Here is a 21025-nt window from a genome sequence, read left to right on the forward strand (position 1 = left end):
TTAGACCAAGGACCTTTGAGGAGAAGAATCTTGAGAGCAGGGGATTTGGGCATTTAGGACAGGAGGGAATGTCTTAAAAGAATGCATTTGTGAACCAGAGATGGGTTTGGGTCACATTTCTACTAGTATCCACTGCCCTCTGCTCTGTCTTTACCACCTACACTGCTGGAGCCCAAAGACTTTCTCATACATTGGTTAGGAAGAAGGACAAATGAGTTCTTTCAAAGTAAGAAGGGACAGCTGGGAAGGACATGCCTTCCAAGTTGGGAAAGAACATGAGCTTCTGGGGGGGCATGTGAGAGGTCTGAAGGAGGCTCTTGGCTTCCTGGGGTCAGCGCAGAACAAGTGGGCATGCTGGAGCAGCAATGCTTTGTGATGCTTTGTGTGGGTGACTCTCAGTGGACAAAGGACCATTCAGAGTTTCTTGATTTATTCATAATGTCACCTTTACAATCAGCCCTCATTTCTCATTCACATTTCATCATCATAAGAGCATTTAAAAATCTACAGATATCACAACTGCTGCTGATTGATTTTAATACTTTAGCATTAATTCAAATGTGAAAAAATTTTAAATAGTGAGCCTGTGCTATTAGTTTCTAGTAGTATTTCTATATTAATTAAAAGCATACAATATTTAACTCTATGCTCAAGTTAATAGTTTTTTGTATATAGTATCTGTGCTGTGCTGTTCTGAGTCAGTCAGTTGTGTCTGACCCTGCAATCCCATGGACTGTTTCGATGTTAAAATTTGAATTCTAAGGCTGTTTACTAAGAACGTTAAACTATCAAAGTATAAGGTATATAAAGCTATAGAGAAATAAGAAATGCATTTCTTTGAATAAGCTACATATGATATCTTTAAAAGATATTCATTAATACATTCATTCATTCAAGAAATTTACCTGAATGTCCACTGTGTGCAAGGCACCAGGCTAGGAGCTGTGGAAATGATGATAAGTAAGGCACAATCCTGCTCTTCAGGAGCTTATAAACTAGTAGAATTTTTCAAGGTACTCTCTAACAAGTGAGCTACAAGTGATTTCTAATGTAGAGAGGAGCGAATACTTTTTGCACTGAGTGTTAGTTTAGTCGTCTTTGCAAAAGCTTCTTTCTTCTCGTAATATGCGGCCTCATTTACAAACACTGGGTACACGGTTTGGTCTCCGCCCAATGAAATAGTCTTTCCATCAAGAGTTAAAAACACAGGATCCTCAGGGTGCAAGGGTTTCCAATCTTGATCCTTTCAGGAAACAACATACATAAATTACATTTGGTTTTTCTCCTACTTTACAAATTGTATAATGGAAAAGAATATGAAAAAGGACATATATGTATATATCTATCTCTATATATTAATATATATAACTGAATCACTTTGCTGTACACCAGAAACTAACACAACATTGTAAATCAACTATATGTAATAATAGTGTTAGTTGCTTAGTTGTGTCTTATTATTTGCGACCCCATGGACTATAGCCCACCAGGCTCCTCTGTTCACGGGATTTTTCCAGGCAAGAATACTGGAGTGGGTTGCCATTCCCTTCTCCAGAGGATCTTCCCGAACCAGGGATCAAACCAGGACTCCTGCATTGCAGGCAGATTCTTTGCAGTATGAGCTATAGGGAAGTCCCATCAAAAAATCAACTATACTTCAATAAAAAATAAATTTAAAAATTCTTATGTCAGGTTCTAAACAACCAAAATGACAGCACTATCTTCTCTTAAAAGAGACAAGTTAGAGGTATGTGACTAAACTGAGATTGAGCAGTTTGTTTTGGCAGCAGTTTTAAGAGTTCCCCTTTTTATTTTTATAACTGACACATGATTAGTCTGCTTCGGTATCAAGTTCAACCTGAATGTTGCTGAAGAGGTTTACAATATCAAAACCCAAAACTACATGCACATGTTCTTAAGTGCAAATTTTATCACTTGCTAGCTGAAGTTAAATTCCACTCAGCAAAATTTAGGAAATATTCATTAAGAGTCTTCTGTATATAAGACATTCTACTGTTGGGGATAAAAAATGAGTGACCTTGTGCCTGCATGCTAGATGGCTCTATTCTGGTGGGGATTGGTGGGAGAAGGTGGGGATGGGCTGGGACAAGTCTGGGAAAAGCACAAGATAGGTGACTATTTCCTATATGTGTTCCCACATTATGATAACAACTGAATCATTTAAGAGGTTCTCAATCTTGATCTTTCTGTCCTTTAAAACACTGCCTCAGGCTCCTTCAAGTTTCCACCTGGATCCCACTAAGGCACAAAGCAGGATCTGTTCCACGAGTCTGTATTTTGGGGCAGGCTGCTTTATTAAGTTGTAAGTCTGAATGACTATCATTAGGGTCATTAAATAGCAGTTTGAACTGGATCAGTGGTTTCCCACTTTAATCACCCAGACCAATAAGATCAGATTATCCCAGAGTGGGGACCTGGCATTGTTATTTTCTAAAAGGCACTGTAGGCAATGTACCTCCAGGGTTGAATGCACCAGGCTAGACAATCCATTGGCTCCCTTCCATTTCTGAGGTGGGGAGATGGATGTTTTAGCTTTATAGAATCTTTGCTCCTCTCTGCTTTTACTGCTGCCCCTTCCAGATTTAAACTTCCTATTCTTTCCTACGAGCCTTTTCTTCCCCTTCATTACACCATTATTGATCAAACCAGACAAAGAGCAGATAGATACTGGGGTTTTGAGGGGTCAGGGAAAAAAGGCAGAAAACATTCCAAAGGAGGAGGTTCTGATTGGTTTGCTCTAACTTTTACAGTAGTGATCACAGGGAGGTGGTAGCCACGTGGCCAACTGCAAAGAACCTTTGTTCTGGATCTGCCATCAATAACTATAGGACTGTGGGAAGGATCTAATTTCTGAGCCTCCTTTTTCTTATATTAAAATAGATATAATAATTCTTACCCATTGCACTTAAGAAGGAATTTCATGTTCTCTGACCCCCATCCACACCTCATTATTCTGTTATAGCATCTGATTATCTTCATTTCAAGACCACAGTTTAGACTTCAGTCTAAACTTATTTAGACTATAAGTTCCACATATGGTTTATGTAAACCATATTCGTTGATGTACCTCCAGAGCCAGCACAGGATTTACTCCATAAATATTTACTCAGCGATGATCTGAATACCTTTTCTAGACTGCAGTGTTTTTGAGACCATCTATTGAGGAACTCACATATGTAAAATGCTTAATGGACTGTTAAGTGTTAGTCCTTCAGTCATATCCGACTCTTTGCAACCCCATGGACTGTAGCCAGCCAGGCTCCTCTGTCCATGGGATTCTACAGGCAAGAATACTGGAGTTGATAGCCATTTCCTTCTCTAGGGCATCTTCCCGACCCAGGGGCTGAACCAGGGTCTCCTGCGTTGCAAGCAGATTCTTTACCGTCTGAACCACCAGTCTGTAAAGGTCTACTCAGAGCTGCGAGCATGCTCAGTTGTGTCCGACTCTTTGCAAACCTGTGGACTGTAGCCTGCCAGGCTTCTCTGTCCATGAGATTTCCCTGGCAAGAATACTAGAGTGGGTTGCCATTTCCTCTTCTAGGGGATCTCCCCAACCCAGAGATTGAACCCACATCTCCTGTGTCTCCTGCATTGGCAGGTGGATTCTTTACCACTGAGTCACCTGGGAATCCCTCCACTCAAAGGTAGGGCATCATTATTTTGAATATTTAAAAGAAATAGTAACCCTTACCTGCAGTTTAGGGTGGATAATAGCAGCAATTTCTCCACTTTCATTCCTGGGATAATCAACTTTCTCCAGTATTTTATAGACTTCAATAGCACAGGGAGGAAATTCTTTTCCTGTGGCAAAATAAATAAATAAACAAATAAATATAAATAGCAACTAAAAAAAAAAACTCCTGATAAAAGGGAAGTTGATACTTCAAAAAAATGAAGAACAACCAAAAACTGAAAACAGTTATAGGGAGAACACAGTATCTTTTTTGCTTTTAAACCATTTTATTGTGAAATATAACATTCAGAAAGTACATAAAACACAATTTCACCCAGAAGAGGAATTGCTGGGATCATATGGTAATCCTATTTCTAATTTTTTGAGGAACCTCTATGCTGTTTTCCATAGCAGCTGCACCGACTTAGATTCCCACCAGTAGGGCCTAAGGGTTCCCTTTTCTCCATATCTTCAACATAACTTATTTCTTGTTTTTTGATAATAGCCATTCTAAGAGGAGAGAGGTGATATTTTATTATGGTTTTTTATAATTTATTTTTTAATTTAATTTTTTACTGGGGTATAGTTGCTTTTCAACGTTGTGTTTCTGCTGCACAATGAGGTGAATCAGCTATACATATACAAATAACCCTGGTCTCTCAGCTCTCTCTCCCACCCCACTGCCCCATTCCGCCCATCTAGGTCACCAGAGAGCACTGAGCTGAGCTCCCTGAGCTACACCACAGGTTCCCACCAGCTATCTGTTTTACACATGGTAGTGTACATACATCAATCCTGATCTCCCATTTCATCCTACCCCCTTCCCCTCTCATTATGGTTTTGATTTTAATTTCTGTGGTGACTAATGATGTAGAACAAACACTTTTTTCATGTGTCTGTTGGCCATCTGTATGTCTTCTCTGGAAAAATGTCTATTCAGACCTTCTGCTCATTTTTAAATCAGTATTTTTTTTTTTTACTATTGAGTTGTATGAGTTCTTTATATATTTTGAATATTAGTGCCTTATCAGATATATAATTTGCAAATATTTTCTCCCATTTAGTAGATTGTATTTTCACTCTGTTGATGGTTTCCTTTGCTGTGCAGAAGCTTTTAGTCTGACGTAGTCTCATTTATTTTTGCCTTTGTTGCTTCTAATTTTGGTGTCAGATTCAAAAAATTGCCAAGACCTATACTTATTACAGGAAGCTCACTGCCTATGTTTTCTTCTATATGTTTTATAGTTTCAGTTCTTATGTTCAAGTCTTTAATCCATTTTGAGTTAATTTTTGTGTATGGTCTTTAAGATAGTGGTTGTTTCATTCTTTTGCATGTAGCTGTCCAATTTCCCCAATACCCCTTATTGAAGAGACTGCCCCTTCTCCACTGTAGATTCTTTGCTCCATTGTTGTTTATTAATTGACCATATATACATGGGTTTACTTCTGGGCTCTCCACTCCATTCCATTGATCTGTGTGTCTGTTTTTATGCCAACACTATATGGCTTAATTACAACAGCTTTGTAATATGAAGTTGGGGGCTTCCCTGGTGGCTCAGGTGGTAAAGAATCCACCTGCAATGTGGGAGACCTGGGTTCTGTCCCTGGGTTGGGAACATCCCCTGGAGAAGGGAACGGTTACCCACTCCAGTATTCTGGCCTGGATAATTCCATGGATTGTATGGTCCAAGGGGTCGCAAAGAGACAGACACAACTGAATGACTTTCACTTTGAAGTCCAGAAGTGTGATGCCTCCAGCTTTGTTCCCCTTTCTCAAGACTGCTTTGGCTATTCAGGGTCTTATATGGCTCCATAAAATTTTAGTTAAGGATGTTCACAACAACACTAAACCAAAGGATGTTATTGAATGATCCCTACCAGCACAGGGTCCACAAGTACACTGAGGCAGGACAGAGGTGGAAAGCAGAACTTAAAAAGTCAGTGCAGGGGAGAGACAGAGGCCAGGAATGAGAGTCAGGACACCTGTGCTCTAATCTCCCAGCTGTGTCAACCTGAGCAAGATGCTTAACTTCTCGATGCTCACCTTCTTTACCTGATAGATGAAGGTTTCACATCAGTTTATCTTGGAGGGCCCCTTCCAGCTCTGACATCCTGTGATTGTGTAACTTCAGGAGGACGTTCAGCAGGTTAGATGACTTTACCATTGTGCTCCTCCTCTTAACTAAGTATGTTAAACATCTGGGCAGCTCTTGAACAGTGAGATATTGGGATATAGCCAGTCTGCCCATAGTGGAGTGAAACTTACAATGCTGCAGCAGCATTAAACAACCCAGTGCCCAGAAACTTGGAAAAGGGGTAGTTTACGTTTATACTGGGCAACCTCTGAATAAACAGGATGAACTTTCATCCAGCATAGAGCCCACAGTGTGCTATGGTTGCAATCCAAAGGAAAATCTTCCTTTCCCCTTAGTGCAGAAAGTGCAGCTGGGGTGGAATTCAGATATCCTACCATCACTTCTGTACCAGTTTGCTTTTGCTGCATAATATGTTATGCCAGAATTTTGTGGCGTAAAACAACAACCCTCTAGTTTAGCTCATGACTCTGTGGCTTGGCTGGGCAGTCCCTCTGGTCTAGGCTGGACCAGCTGATTTCTAATTGGCTTGCTCATGCATTTGTGGTGAGCAGGCAGGTCAGCAGGAGGTTGGATGATCTAAGATGACTTTGCTCTCATATCTGGGCATTTGATGGGCCCTCAGCTGGAGCTGCAGAACTATTGGCTGGGAGGTCTCAGTCTTCAGCCTCATGGTCTTGTATCATCCAGCAGCCTAGGTGAACTGATCTACAAAATGACAGTGCAAGGTTCCTAAGAGCAGCAAGACAGCAAGCCCCAACATGCAAGTTCTTTTCAAATCTCTTCTGTGGTATAAAACATGTCACATGGCCAAGCCAGATCCAGGTGGTAGGAAAACAGACTCTACCTCTAGCTAGGACATGGAAGCACGGAAGGGAAGAATTTGTGGCCATTTTTATAATTTACCAAATCTTCCAAGATGAAGACAGAAACATCAGATACCATTTCTTTAAACCAGAAGGTCCATTGGGAGGAAAGAAGAAAGTGGTAGAACACAAAGGAACATGTTTTTGCTACTTTAGAATCTCAGAGCTGGAATGACTCTCAAATGCTTAACTTCCATTAATGCTTCAATATTCTCTGTATCTTTCTGGCTAAGTAGTCATCTTGCTCCTGCTTGAACAGCCTCACAAAGTGTGGTCTGTTCCACTGTTGGTCAGCTTTGTTAATCAGAAATTTCTGTCCTTAGATAACACTATCCCACAGATTCTATTCTGCCCTCTGAGTCACAGAAAACTTGCCTAATTCCTTTCCAATATAACACTTCTTAAACTCTAAAATAAAATTGGCCTTAAGACTCCTTTTTGCCAGTCTAAGTGCCTTTAATTTTATCAGCCAGCACTCAAATATCGTCACATACATGAGGATACATGTGAAGGTACTCTGTAAACTGAACTTCTCTGTGTATCCTTGGGATTATTTTTATTATGGTTTTCAAACTCTTCAATATTCTGAATTATCTCCTTAGCTAACCTCTACTATAAGATGGTTCTCCTGAAGTATGTATTCAGAATTCATTCACAGGTCTCCAGGTGTTTATCCAAGGCAGAAAAGAGATTATTTCCCCAATCTAATGGCAGAAAATGGTTTTGTATTTTAATTTGCATTTCTCTGACTACTAGTGATATTGGACATCTTTTCATCTGTTTATTGGACATCTGTATTTCCTGGTATTTGCTTTTCAAAATGGACATTAACAGGAAAACGAGCATTTCATTTGTGAAACTTTATTTGGTAGTTGCTTTTCTTTAATGTGTCTACATTGGTCATTGAAGAATGGCTGAGATGATTAAATAAAAAAAAAAACTAATATCACAAATGTGGCAAATTTGACCTAGGTCCCATTGTTATTTCAATATTTAGTGGTTTAAGTCATTATGTTTACTCCATCTCATCTTCCTTTCCTGGTTTATTTGCACACACACAAGCTAACAATTAAAGAAATAATTTCTGCCTACTACTTACCTTCATTGAAATTATGTATAAAATCAAGAGCATGTTTAATCATTTTTCTCATCTGATCTAGAATATCAGCTCTCAGAACCCCCTGAGGCTGGGGACCAACTTCTATACCTAGGTACAGAAGGGGAGATAGTCACATTTACATGTGTTAGAAGATAAGATTGAGCATTTTCATACATCAAGATCTAGAATTGCATCATTAAAAATGGTTAAAAAGGCAGACCATGTAGCATAATGGAAAATATGTGAGACATAATGTTAGGCAATAAATAAAGCAGAACATTTACAAGTTATATGCATAGAAAATAAAGACTGGGAGAGAACATAAGAAAATCAAAGAGTTGTGTTATAGTAGTAAGGTCTTGTGGGTCTTTTTTCTCCAAATTTCCTTCAATGTTGTCAAAATATTTAAAAATCATAATATGGTAATATATTAAAAGAATAATATATATTTACATAATATAATAAAAGGAGCAGACAGCTTTATATCGACAAAATAATAAATGACCACAAAAAGAAACTGTCATAAACACAGGTTGTAGGAGAAAACACATCTGTTTAGTAATAGAAAGCTAAACTAAACAAGCCATGGATTTAAGTCAAATGACAATCTATGTGACCCTGGAGCAATATTCTTTCCTTTAACATAACAACCCATCCTGCCATGATAGTCAGTGGTTTTAATTTTCTGTGGAAAAAATCTGTATTCATTTCTTCTCATCCCAATAAAATCAATTCCCATACTATCAGGTCTACTTCCTGTGGTTGTCAAGCATTCTTCCATAAACCTACAAAATATTTTTCTCTAAACCACTTATCTAGTCCTTTCCCTCCTGTCCAAGTCTCCACACTGTTATCATTCCAATCATCACCTTATTCATTTATAAAACCATTTACCAATATAACATCATCCAATCCTTTCCATCAATTCATATACATTCTTTTCCACCTATCCTGTTTTCACCCACTTCTGTTATTTCCCCATTCACAAAATCTTAACTGTATTCTCTTTTATCTTCATTTTTCACTTTTGTGTTTAGCTTTCTGGATATATGCTTGGGCATATATTTTTAAGAATATGGTATAAGTGTGGCTAAGCTATGCAGAGATGCATAAATGATTTGTAAATATGTGAAAATGTGTTCGTGGATATGTCTGTATGCGTACTGTACAAGGTATTATTGCTTCCCTACCCAAAATTCATTCCATCTACTCCTTGCTGACAGAGTCCTGATTTTGGTTGGGTTTCCAACTCAGGGGTAAACACAGAACAGTTTTGCTCAATCACAGTACTCCACCAGCCCTAGTAATTAATTGAAAAATGCACATATGACTCAGTTCTGAACAATTGGCCATAATGGAAGGTCCACAGGGGAGTTCCTGGGAGTCTCCTTTCTTCCACCAGATACTGCCATGTTGGCACATGATGCTTGAAATTACAGTACACATCTTGTGCCACCTAAAGTCATTTTGTTGCTGTTTAGTCACTAAGTCATGTCTGACTCTTTTGAGACCTCAGAAAACTATGGCCTGCCAGGTGATTTCTTAGGCAAGAATACTGGAGTGGGTTGCTATTTCCTTCTCCAGAGGATTTTCCTAACCCAGGGATTGAACTCGTGACTCCTACATTGGCAGGTGGATTCTTTACCATTGAGCCACCAGGGATGCGCAGTTAAAGCCATAGAAGTATTACAAAATACTGAGCTGGAGAGAGTGTCTCTCTGATCTTAAGTGTCCCCTCTGCCCATGACTGGATAATATAAAAATATTCCAAATAATATAGTAAAGTAGGTATAATATTTCTAATTATTTATAATGATCTTACTATTCCCCTACACTGAAACGTTTGAAATGTTTGGCTCTATTTTCAGAGGAGTGGGATTTTTTTTTTTCCCACACTGCATGCAGGATCTTAATTCCCCAACCAGGGATCAAACCCAGGCACCCTGCAGTAGAGGGGCAGAGTCTCAATCACTGAACTACCTGGGAAGTCCCTGGATCTATTTTTAAGAGCCAAATATATCAACAGATATTCGTTCTAGCTAAGAGCAACATTGCTCATAAATGTAATAGACCAAGGCCTGGAAATCGTATGCTTTATTTGGTGTCATAGATCTTTATCCTTTATTTTTAAGCACTTGGTTTGTTTCAAATAATTACCTACACTTGGTCACTTAACTTGCCTCAACTGATCCCTTGGTTATGCACCAAAATTATCAAAAACCAAATAACCAAGATAACTTTAAATCTACTTCTAAGTTGTGTTGCTGTTGTTCAGTCGCTAAGTTGTGTCCAACTCTTTGTGACCCCATGGACTGCAGGACAACAGCAATTTTAATGATTACAGTGGGGTCTGCAAACAATTATGCTAGTATGTCACTCAGGAATGAGAATGGAATGTAGAAAAAAAGAGACTGTTGGAGAGGGTGTATGAGAGTGCAAGCCTGTGTGCTGGAAGTTACCAGAAGGTAAAGACAAATTCACAGCTCAGTAACTGACAGGGCAAACAAGTGAATGGATAAGAAACACAGGTTATCAGAGACTCTACTGCAAAGCAGGTGCTAAGAGGGATGCTGGGAGAGAATTTTCCATGGGTCTTCTGTATTTCTGCATGTCTTGACAGCAAGATACTGACTGCCTTGGCTCCAGATTATTGTTTTAAGAATTCTGTACAGTGAATACCCTTCGAAGATAGGGCTGGTGTCTTGCTTGAGCAAAAAGCAGGTTGCTTACTACCCATTACAAAAGACTCAAATTCCTTTAGCTCAGTGCTTCTTTCTGGAATGTAGAAAGTTGGTCAATGAAAGTGAGGAAATCTGATATAGTTGGAGACAGCCTGGGGATAGTTTGCTTATTACTTGACAATTATAAGCCATAATGATAAGCAAAGTAGCTGCAAATAGTCTTTAAATTAGTTTTCTCAGAGTTTCATCTCAGATATATTTTGTTTAACTGTGACAGTGGGAAATGTGACTTACCAACAGGATACTTGGCTATAGAACGAGTGGTTGCATATTTGAGAGAAGGATGCTCAATAAGGTAAACATAGCAGGGTAATGGGGCCAAAGACGTCTGAAAAGAATTTAAAACACGTTCTTATTATGTAAAGACCATATGCCTTGTCAGAGTCAATAATGCCTTCAGTATGTTTAACTTCATCAACTAGGATTAGTAAGACAACTTTATGAAACACATTCTAAACTCCAACTACATATAAAATTGGATTATATGTAACTTTCTGGATAAAATGTACATTAAACAATTCTCCAGAACCATGAACAAAGTATATGAATAAATTCTTCCTCTGAATGGCTTTCGTTATTTTTGTTTTCATCACTGGTTACACTGAGTATTTAGCTTGCTATGGGTCTCTTAAAGAATTCTGTTTCTACCCTTGTGGGCCAGGTCTCTACAGATGGTAACTCCCCCACTTATCTGAATAATTCAAGACAGGCCTCTTGGCAGCATACAAAGTATTCAGTTCTCCCTTCAAAGAGCAACAAACATACTGCATTATGATCTCATACCAGAACTACTATCTAGTCAATGTCACTAATTCAAGGAAACAAAAATAATAGTTAATCCTTACTATCTGCTAAAAGCACTCAGCTAAATGCATTAAGAATTTTTTTTTCTTATTTAAGGCTTATAACGGTCATATGGGATAGCTGTTGTTATTATGCCAATTTTATAAAACAAGGAAAGCAAGGAAGTTGATTATCTTGTTCAAGGTTAGCGGGTGAGAAAATCAGGATTTGAACCCAGGTACTGGCTATAGGGGTCACATACTTTTCATTAAATCATACTAGCTCATGCTAGCTCTCTGGAAGGAAGGCTATCCATTACATAGAAATAATCATACAGTTTATTGCGTTTTGCTTGACAGTTATTTTCTAGCAGTTCTTCTTGTTATAGGCACTGGATTGCTGATTTTTTCATCTTGTAGATTTCTGAGCCTTAAGATGATTAGCTATATATGAACCGAAAGATCAGATGTATGCTGGGGTATATGAATCAAATGGAGACAAGGACAGGGCTAAAGACAGTCAATCTTTTTATCGTTGGTCTTTAGTCAACATTAAATGACTATCTTTTAAGCTTCTTAAAACTGTAATTGAGCCACTTCAACCACTTCAAAATTTTGGTATTAATTTTACTGAAAAACCCATGATTACTGTTATAGTCTTAATAAAAGATTTAAAATTTTACAGACACAATGATTCATATGTTTTATTATTTTTTCATTATATTTATTATTTTGCTCATTTCTTCTCCTTTTCTTCTGCCTGTCACTGCTACTTCTATTCTGGTGCTCCCCTCAGCCCCCCATTTCTCTTGGACCCTCCATCCTCACCCTTTTCTGGTTGTTTCAACATCTATAATCAACTTAAAATTATAGGTCCTAGGCTAACTTGTAAATTAATAACATTGACATTACCTTAATATAATGAAACATCTGAATTAAAAAGTCATTCCTGGAATCTTCAAGAATAAGAGTGCACCCCATGTTAGAAGTAGTGTTGTGAAGGTCAAAAATAATGTCATAGGAATCTTCACTATCTTTTGGACCAAATAAATGATTTATTTCTTGAGCCTTTCTCACTTCATATGGCAAATCCTCTGATTTTTTTTTGCTGTTATTAGCAGAAAGAAAAAGATTAACAACACCTGTAGCTAAGATAACATAAATATACAATGATAACACAGTATATAAAAAACCTGGCACCAAACCTTTAATATGAAAAACCTCTGAGGGAAGGGGAACTTTATTTGCAAACTTTATCAATGAAAAACTACATTTTCCCCTCTGTTTTATTCCAAGTAATGTTGCATTGACATGCTTGCAAATAATAGTTCATTTATGTGGCTGATCACAGGAAGGACATTTCAAAGAATTTATCATTTGACTTTAACTCTGAATGAAATTCATCCATTAATTTAATCAAGAGTCCCTTAGTAGTTAAGTGCACTGGGCTATAATGAAGCTAGACCATCAAACGCACCTATTATTTTTTACACTCTAGCTAATTCTAGTGCACAAGAACAGTCAAACTTAGGAGCTCACATCATCTTATCAGGGATTCTTAAGTGATTCTAGGACCCACTAGTGGTCCAGGGTCAAGGTTTACAGAGAAGAGTCTCAAAACCCTGTGAAAATGCAAAACATTGCAGGTATATGCATATATGCATTTTTCTAGGATGAGGGTTGATATTTTTTATTGAATTCTCAAATGAGTCTCTACCTGCTCCCCTCTACCTCCAACCTCAATGGTTAGGATACATTTTTTCTTAATGTACATGATAATTAAAATTTATTTTTCTCATGAAAGCATTCAACAATATTTCTCTATAATTCCATTTATTTCTATTCTCTAACTATTTTTGTTAGCATCTTCAAAAGACCTACAGTTTGTGCCTGAGTAATTCTTGCCTGGAATGCAATCAAGAAATTGGAGCAGCAGTTTTTCAGCTATGAAGAAAAGTAATGAAGACAAAAGCTGCATATTAAGGCTAGTGCAGTGGGAAGACTGGGGCTTCCCTGGTAGCTCAGCTGGTAAAGAATCCACCTGCAATGAAGGAGACCCCAGTTCGATTCCTGGGTCGGGTAGATCCCCTGGAGAAAGGATAGGCTACTCACTCCAGTATTCTTGGGCTTCCTTGATAGCTCTGATGGTAAAGAATCTGCCTGCAATGTGGGAGACCTGGCTTTGATCTCTGGGTTGCGAAGATCCTCTGGAGGAGAGTATGGCAACTCACTCCAGTATTCTTGCCTGGAAAAACCCCATGGACAGAGGAGCCTGGAGGGCTACAGTCTGTGGGATCGCAAAGAGTGGGACACTGAGCGACTAAGCACAGCACAGTGGGAAGACAGGAGAAGTCTGTGGCCTTTATGATATCACTGAGCCACTGTACCTGCCTGGACTGCCTACCTCTGGACTTATTATTTGTGGAAAAGAAACCCTTATTTGTTTAAGTCATTGTTTTCAGATTTCTATTGCAAGCAACCAGATAGTTCCTAAAGGTTACATGCATATGTGTGTGCGGGCTAAGTCGCTTCAGAAGTATTGTGACCCTACGGACTGTAGCCCACCAGGCTCCTCTGTCCATATGATTTTTCAAGCAAGAATACTGGAGTGAGTTGCCATACCCTCCTCCAGGGGATCTTCCCGACCCAGGGATCAAACCCACACCTCTTATGTCTCCTGAATTTGCAGGCGAGTTCTTTACCACTGATCCCCTGGTGGCTCAGTCAGAAGAGTCTGCCTGCAATGCGGGAGACCTGGGTTCAATCCCTCGATCGGGAAGATCACCTGGAGGAGGAAATGGCTACCCACTCCAGTATTCTTGCCTGGAGAATTCCATGGACAAGGGAGTCTGGTGGGCTGCAGTCCATGGGGTCACAAAGAGTCGGACATAACTGAGTGACTAACACTTTCTTTACCACTAGTGCCACCTGGGAAGCCCAAAGGCTACAGATGCACTTTAAAAGTTAATTAATGCCACAACTCCATGAGTTCCTCCCTCCTTGCCACAACTGATTTGCTTCTCCTTCTCCCCCATGTGAGTAAATGACACCACCAGCTACCCAGGTGCTCAGAGTCAAGAAATGATGTCCTGAAAGATAATAAACATCTATTCAGTATTTGAAAAATTGGAAGATTTAGTAACCCACTAGCTGTAGATGCAGTGTTCTTGCCTGGAGAACTCCAGGGACGGTGGAGCCTGGTGGCTGCCATCTATGTGGTCGCACAGAGTCGGCCACGACTGAAGCGACTTAGCAGCAGCAGCAGATGTAGGGAATAAAGAATGTGGAAGGTTCTAAGATGATTTCCACAAGTGATTTAGTGGGTAATGGTGACATCACTGAGATGAGGAATACAGGAAAAGCAGCACAATTTAGGAGATGGAGGATGGGAGAAGGTAATTGACTAATCTATCTTATAAGTTTCCATAAACACCCTGAAAAAAAACTGTCCAGCCTCTGATAAGTGTTAAATATAAGAAGTAGAAAGTGAGTTTAATTTAAAATACTCTCATTGAAATGCAAGCCACCGAGTGCTTAATAAGTGCATAATAAGAAAACTCAATCTAGTCCATTTCAGAGTTATTTGGCAAGTCAACATGCCAACTAAAAGTTATTCTTCAACAAATCTTTAGTGGTAATGTAAGAGTTAGTTAATAGCTATTTTAGGTGAATAGATAAACCTTAATGTGTTGACATAATCTCAGTCATGAATATAAAGCATGTTTGAATTTAAAATTTATGTTAGTAAAAATATGGTTTGATATGCAAGCTATGACTAATGTATAATTGCCCCAGAAAATTTATTCCATAAAGTGAGGCAAATTTGTATAAATGTAGTAACCATCTTTTGATCTGTGATGAGATTAAAGCAACTCTTTAAACTCAAAACAGGATTTAATAGAAAATGAGTATATGAAACAGTGTTACATTGGTTGTTGCTGGGCATGACTTATATCTTAGCTTGTAGCTTAGTCTGTTAGCTCATTGAGAGCAGAAACCATTTTGTACACAACTTTGTATTCCAAAAGTATCTGGCACAGTGCCCCATGAAGAGTAGGTGTTTAATAATATTTTTATGTAAATAAAAGAAGTGGTAAAAAGCTTAGAGGCCTATATATCTACAGGAGTAGCTACAATGATGTAAACAAAGGCAAAAATAATGACATAGAGCATTATGATTGTATACACTATATGTAATGTATCATCAGCTATCATTTAAATTCAGAAAATTCAAGTCTCAGAGACCCACTACTGAAGGTAGTCCATGTACTCCTCAGATCACAGAGCGGCCTAATGTTTTCTGATGATGGTCATTTATTCACTCTTTCATTAAACAAACATTAACTGAAATATTACACTTTTCTTAACAGAACTTCAGGAACTACCAAAACATAGTTGCAAAAAACACAGTAGTGAATCACCTAGAAAGCTAAAAAATATGTACCTAAGCATAGCGGTCACATATTAATTTAATGCAAAAGACTTATTAAATCTCTTTCTTTAAAGATACAATTTAAAAATAAAAACCTTTGTTCCTTTGTTATTTGTTGTCCCAGTCTAGATAGAATATATTTTAAAAAGTAAATCAGTTAAGAAGTGTCTGATGTTTAAAAAAGTTTGTTAAAGAGTACATGAATGTCCAGTTTAGGTAATTAATTCATCATATAGTATGACTAAAAGTGAAAGTGATCTTATTCACAATAGCAATTCTGTGTGAACATGAATATCATATGTATATACATGTGCTTCCACACATACTACTTTTCACACACATACAAACACACGTGTGCATGTGCACACACACAACACAAAATATAGTCTTACCCAAGATTTTCAGGGTCAAAAACTCGATTCAGGTCACAGTCAATATATCTGGTGCACTTCTTCACTGCTCTTGGGTTGGTAATAAATGCTTTTACCTCCAGCCCTGTTCTTTGAATCTCAGTGCTGTCCTCCAGCCAATGCTTAACTAGAAATACTCCTGTTAGTTCATTCCCATGAGTTCCTCCAAAGATAGCCACCTTTTTTATAGGGTCTTCAGCAACGTGACATGAAGTCATTTTTGTCAAGTAGGTTTATCTGATTTCGGCAATTCAGAAGAGAGGAGATCAAAGAAAACTTAATTTCTTAAGCAAAGTTTAGAAATTTAAATCTAAATGAGACTTGAACCTAAGTGCAAAGTACAGACTTCTCTTGAGTGGAGTATATTTTAATTTTCTGTTAGAAGTTCTGAGCTCTGTTTATTATAGGGATACTCCCTTCTTTAGCCCTGCCCTTTACCATATTTGGGTTAAAATATGCAGAGATCAACTAGAGATGCAGCTGTTTACTTTAACTTCTAACTCCCTCAAATGGTCGGTAGACCTAAATGCAATAATAAGTTACCATCTCACACTTAAGCAAAACTTCTGCTTTCTCTTTAGCCAGAATGTTTTCTAACAGTGTTTTCATGATTATTTGTGGTAGTAAAAACAGATTACACTTTTCTTATCCTCAAAAATATAAAAGACTGGCCCATAGTATGCATCTTATTATTCAATATTTATATTTCTGCTTAAAACCATTTCTTCTCTGAAATGAGTTCAGGCCCTATTTATCTTCTGAAGGCATCTGAATTTCAGCTCTATAAACAGCCAGCGGCAGATCCTCAGAGAACTCCTCTGCAACCACTCTCCTTTCTTTTTTTTTTATTTTCAGTGCATTAAATTTATTCACAAAAAATCCTTAAAAATGTACACTTTTTCCTTTTTAACATAGTAAAACATAAAACCCTCAATTGAACTGACATTTATAAGTCAAAATCAAATTAGCAGAATATTAAATACTTAAGAATCTTTTTAAAATATAAAGTTACATGCAGTTTTATAGAACTGACATAAAAGAATGGATCAAAAATGGGAGGATATTCCTTCATTCCTAAAGAAAAAATATGTCCAGTAGAAGCTGTGAAGATGTTTGAGTACACAATTTCTTCAGTTTCAGTACCAAAGCCTGTCTTTGTGTATCTAAGAACTTTATGCAACTGAACGGCTTCTTACAACAGCAGGATGGACTGGCTGGCCCTCCCCTCCCTCCAATTACAGTGTAGTATAATAACACTGACCTTTGGCCTCCAACCAGCATAGTACATAGTTTGTGAGTGTTGATTAAAGATACTCACTTTGATTCAGAACCTCAGACTTTTCAGTAATTGAGCCTCTTCAGAACCCATGACTTGTAAATGTCACCTGCGTCATTTTGGGGGCATCATCTGTGCTTTGGAAAGGATGGCCAATCCACTCAGGTGCCACAGGCCCATCCACTGGACAAGTGGTCAAGCTGAGCAGGGTCATGGTTTCCCTTACAACATTTAACACATCAATTATCAGTGTGTAGAACTAGTAAGGCATCAAATAAGCCACCACAGAAGTAGGAAGAGTGACAATGACAGGGAGAGAGGAGCATGCAATCCAGTGCTCACTGGCAGCACTGGAGTGAGCAGACAGATGCAAGCCCCGGTCAGCCTGTGCTCAGACTGGAACACGTTACCACTGTACAACTTTAGGCAAAGTTACCACCGGCTCTGCACCTCCATACACAGTCTGCAGTATAAACTATGTGGACTTGGGATAAAGGACCTAGAATTCTAAATAGTGAATTAAAATACTGAACCTACTACCATATTATTAAGCTGACTCAAGTAATTTTTTGGAGATTATACATCACACTGGGTTTTTTTTTATCCTTTCTTTCAGAAAGCTTTCCCATGGTTAGAGACACAAGAACCAAATCAGAGATCACTGGGTCTTAAAAAGTTACTTTGAAACATGACTTTTTTTGGAAACACTTTAATTTCTTTCTCATGAAGTTATTAGCAATTCTGTGTCGACTTTCTTAGGGATCTTCCTCTTTTTGCCTGAATACTAAAAGACAAACAACTATTAGTAATATTCAAGACATTGTAATACCCGAAAATGTCTTGAGACATGCTCTATATACTAACCAGATTATAAGAGTTTATACAGACACAGTCTAATTTACTGGCACCAGAGACTCTCCACTGGAATGTGTTACTCAAGAAGGGGTCTTATTAGGGGAAACTGTGAAGAATACTGTACTAAGATGATTACATTCTTTTGGAGAAATGAGTCTGAGCCATATCTGATTTGATTTCATGCTCAATCACCCAGAAAGTCAAATATGTTCCAGTACTGAAAACATTATGTACTAGTAATGGGAGATCATTCAGAAGGAGTACAAGAGTGATTCCTTACAACTACAGAGTAGTTTAATTTAAAAAGTTTTTTGCCATCTGTTTTCTCAGTTTATTCACATATCCACTTTAGGCAATAGGAAGAGTTAGCAATTGACATCCCCAGTGCAGTGGTAAGAGAAAAAAAGACTAATCTGGTTAAGTTGCCGAGTTTCCAGGAGAAAACCAGGCCTGAGATCCAAGTTTTCTGAATCCAAGTCCAGTGTTTTTCACAGAACAATACGGTGTTCCTGTTATTTTTGGCTTTCCCCAAAATTCTAATTTTGCTCTTTCCAAATTCACATAAATAGTCACAACAGTGTGCTCAGGAAACAAATAAGCTTACAAACAAAACACATGATGGAAATATAAAATGTGAATGCTTCAAAATAGTTAATACACCAATACCTGTTTTCTTCCTTTAAGAATTATAATTCAGAGAAAGCGTAACAATAAAATTAAAATGCACACATTGAAATTGCTGTTCTAATTTCAGAAAAAAAACCCTGTAGCTTTTGATTTTCTGTCCACATCCATGTACACTGAACACTTCAGTGCAGAGATGCAGAAATCAAGCATAAATGTAAACAGATGGTGATCGTATTATTTAGTTACTTTGGTTTCAAGAGCAGTAACTATGGTAAATTATTAACACTCGATTATGTTTTGCTTCTCTTCTGCCAATTTCTGGTTAGTTCTGTCCTTTGCCCTAGTCCCTCTGGAAATGCTGCTTCAGCTATGTACTTGTAGCTGGCACAAATGACTTGCATTTCGAGGCTTGTTTTATGGAATTTTAACAGATCAACACTCTGAAGCACATCTAACATTCATAAAGTCTCCTTTACATGTCAAAATGAATAACTTTTTTTTGAGAGTTAACGAATTGTAATAATTCTGTCCTATACTTACCTTGTTTATTGTGCACAGAGTTTGTCTTCTGTGGAAAGCTTTATTAGAAAAAAAAGGAGAGCATTTCCTTAGAACTAGAGCAACAGAGGCTTTTCATACTCTTATACCAAGTTAACTTCCGAAAGATTTTTAACTCCCTGTTTCCCAAAGCACTCTAAATATCTGAACCCTACAAAAACTACAAATTTTTATTAGTCTAGTTCTTTTCGAGAAATTCAGAGAACTGATAGTATTCAAACTGAGACTCCTTTTAGCTGTCACTGTCTCACGATGAGGTTGAATATTTATCATCTGGTCTCAATCTACCTCTAATCCTAACCCCTAATATTCTCTTTGACCTAATCTTCAAAGAAACTACTAATATATCTCATGGTCTCATACCCTTGTGAAGTGAAAGTCACTCAGTCTGGAAGGCTCCCCGAGAGCTCAGTTGGTAAAGAATCCACCTGCAATGTGGGAGACCCCGTTTTGATCCCTGGGTTGGGAAGATCCCCTGGAGAAGGGAAGAGCTACCCACTCCAGTATTCTGGCCTAGAGAATTCCATGGACTGTATATACAGTCCACAGGGTCGAAAAAGAGTCGGACATGACTGAGTCACTTTCACTCATACTCTTAGGACTTTACTAACAACCTTCCCGTCATCTCTGGGCCCCTCTGCACTCCTTCCCTTCATCTCCCCTAGTCTCCAAATGGTCAGAAGACAGGGTAACAGCAAAACATGGTCTTTGAACCCAGAGAGAAGTAGAATTATTATTCCTGGCCTCCAGTAAGTACTCAATAAATGGCAGCCACTGTTATTAAAAAGGGCTAACATTTACTGATCATTTACTGTGTGCCAGAACTGTTCATTTTCTCTTTTAATATCTTCAGGGCAATTAAGTAAGTATTATTATTGCTATTTTACTGAGGCAGGAAACGTAGGTTTAGAGAGGGTAACTTGTCCAAGATTAAAGGACCAGAGAGGGGCAATCCAATAGCTGAGGGCCAGAGCCTGGGTCACTGCACCTTCCCTCTGTTCTCTGGGGTCCCGGATCTCTAAGGCATGTGCTGTTTCCCTTCCCAAGCTTGTGTAGCACTGGCCCCGCCTTCCTGAGCGGGGCTGTCTTCAAACCCAGGCCTCAGCTCTCCCAGCCTCCTGGAGACTCCATGTCCCATCTGCTTGACCTTACTCTGAAACTCGGCCAGACCAAGCAAGATCCCTCTGGCCTGGCTTTGAGGTCTATGGCCCTTGAGTTCTTCTATTCTAGGCACACTCCAGGGAGCCACCAGCATCTCACAAACTGATGTCTAGAACTTAAAAAATGACCTCGGGGTGTGGGAACAGAGTTGGGTGATCAGCCCTGGGCCCAACTTCCAGACGAAGCTGGGGTGAAGACTGGCTGAGCACCACAGGCAACTATAGTGAAAAGGCTTGTCCCTCTACGGGCGAAAATCTAAAGAGGCAGAGCCTTCCCTATGCCAAGTACCCCACAGTGTGAGAATGCAAGGAGAGGCGCGTTCATGTTTCCTTGCTCTAGTTTTTCTCTCCTTGTCCACCAAAGCGATGACGCCACGTTGCCGCGCACCCAGGTGGTCGCCTCTGCGCCCGCGCCGAAGGGGGCGTGGCGAG

The 21025-nt window shown here is 38.7% G+C and overlaps 1 protein-coding gene across 3 annotated transcripts; it reads right to left on the bottom strand.

Moving 5' to 3' along the window:
• Positions 1-416: 416 nt before the first annotated feature.
• On the bottom strand, positions 417-21015 carry ASPA (aspartoacylase). Of its 3 annotated transcripts, none has more exons than XM_081579952.1 (8): positions 20888-21015; positions 19416-19453; positions 16100-16354; positions 12188-12383; positions 10728-10821; positions 7753-7860; positions 3713-3822; positions 417-1243 (listed from the first exon to the last, which is right to left on the bottom strand). In XM_081579952.1, the coding sequence occupies exons 3-8, from the start codon at positions 16333-16335 to the stop codon at positions 1046-1048; spliced, it is 942 nt and encodes a 313-aa protein (XP_081436078.1). In that variant the 5' UTR covers positions 16336-16354; positions 19416-19453; positions 20888-21015; the 3' UTR covers positions 417-1045. The 3 variants fall into 3 exon arrangements, with proteins under 3 accessions (XP_081436078.1, XP_081436077.1, XP_081436079.1); XM_081579951.1 differs by having other exon boundaries at positions 20883-21015; XM_081579953.1 differs by lacking the exon at positions 20888-21015 and adding an exon at positions 19797-19862.
• Between the last annotated feature and the right edge of the window lie 10 nt (positions 21016-21025).

The sequence above is a fragment of the Giraffa tippelskirchi genome, chromosome 3, assembly GCF_054371585.1.
Source record: "Giraffa tippelskirchi isolate mGirTip1 chromosome 3, T2T-mGirTip1v1.2.pri, whole genome shotgun sequence".
NCBI lineage: Eukaryota > Metazoa > Chordata > Mammalia > Artiodactyla > Giraffidae > Giraffa > Giraffa tippelskirchi.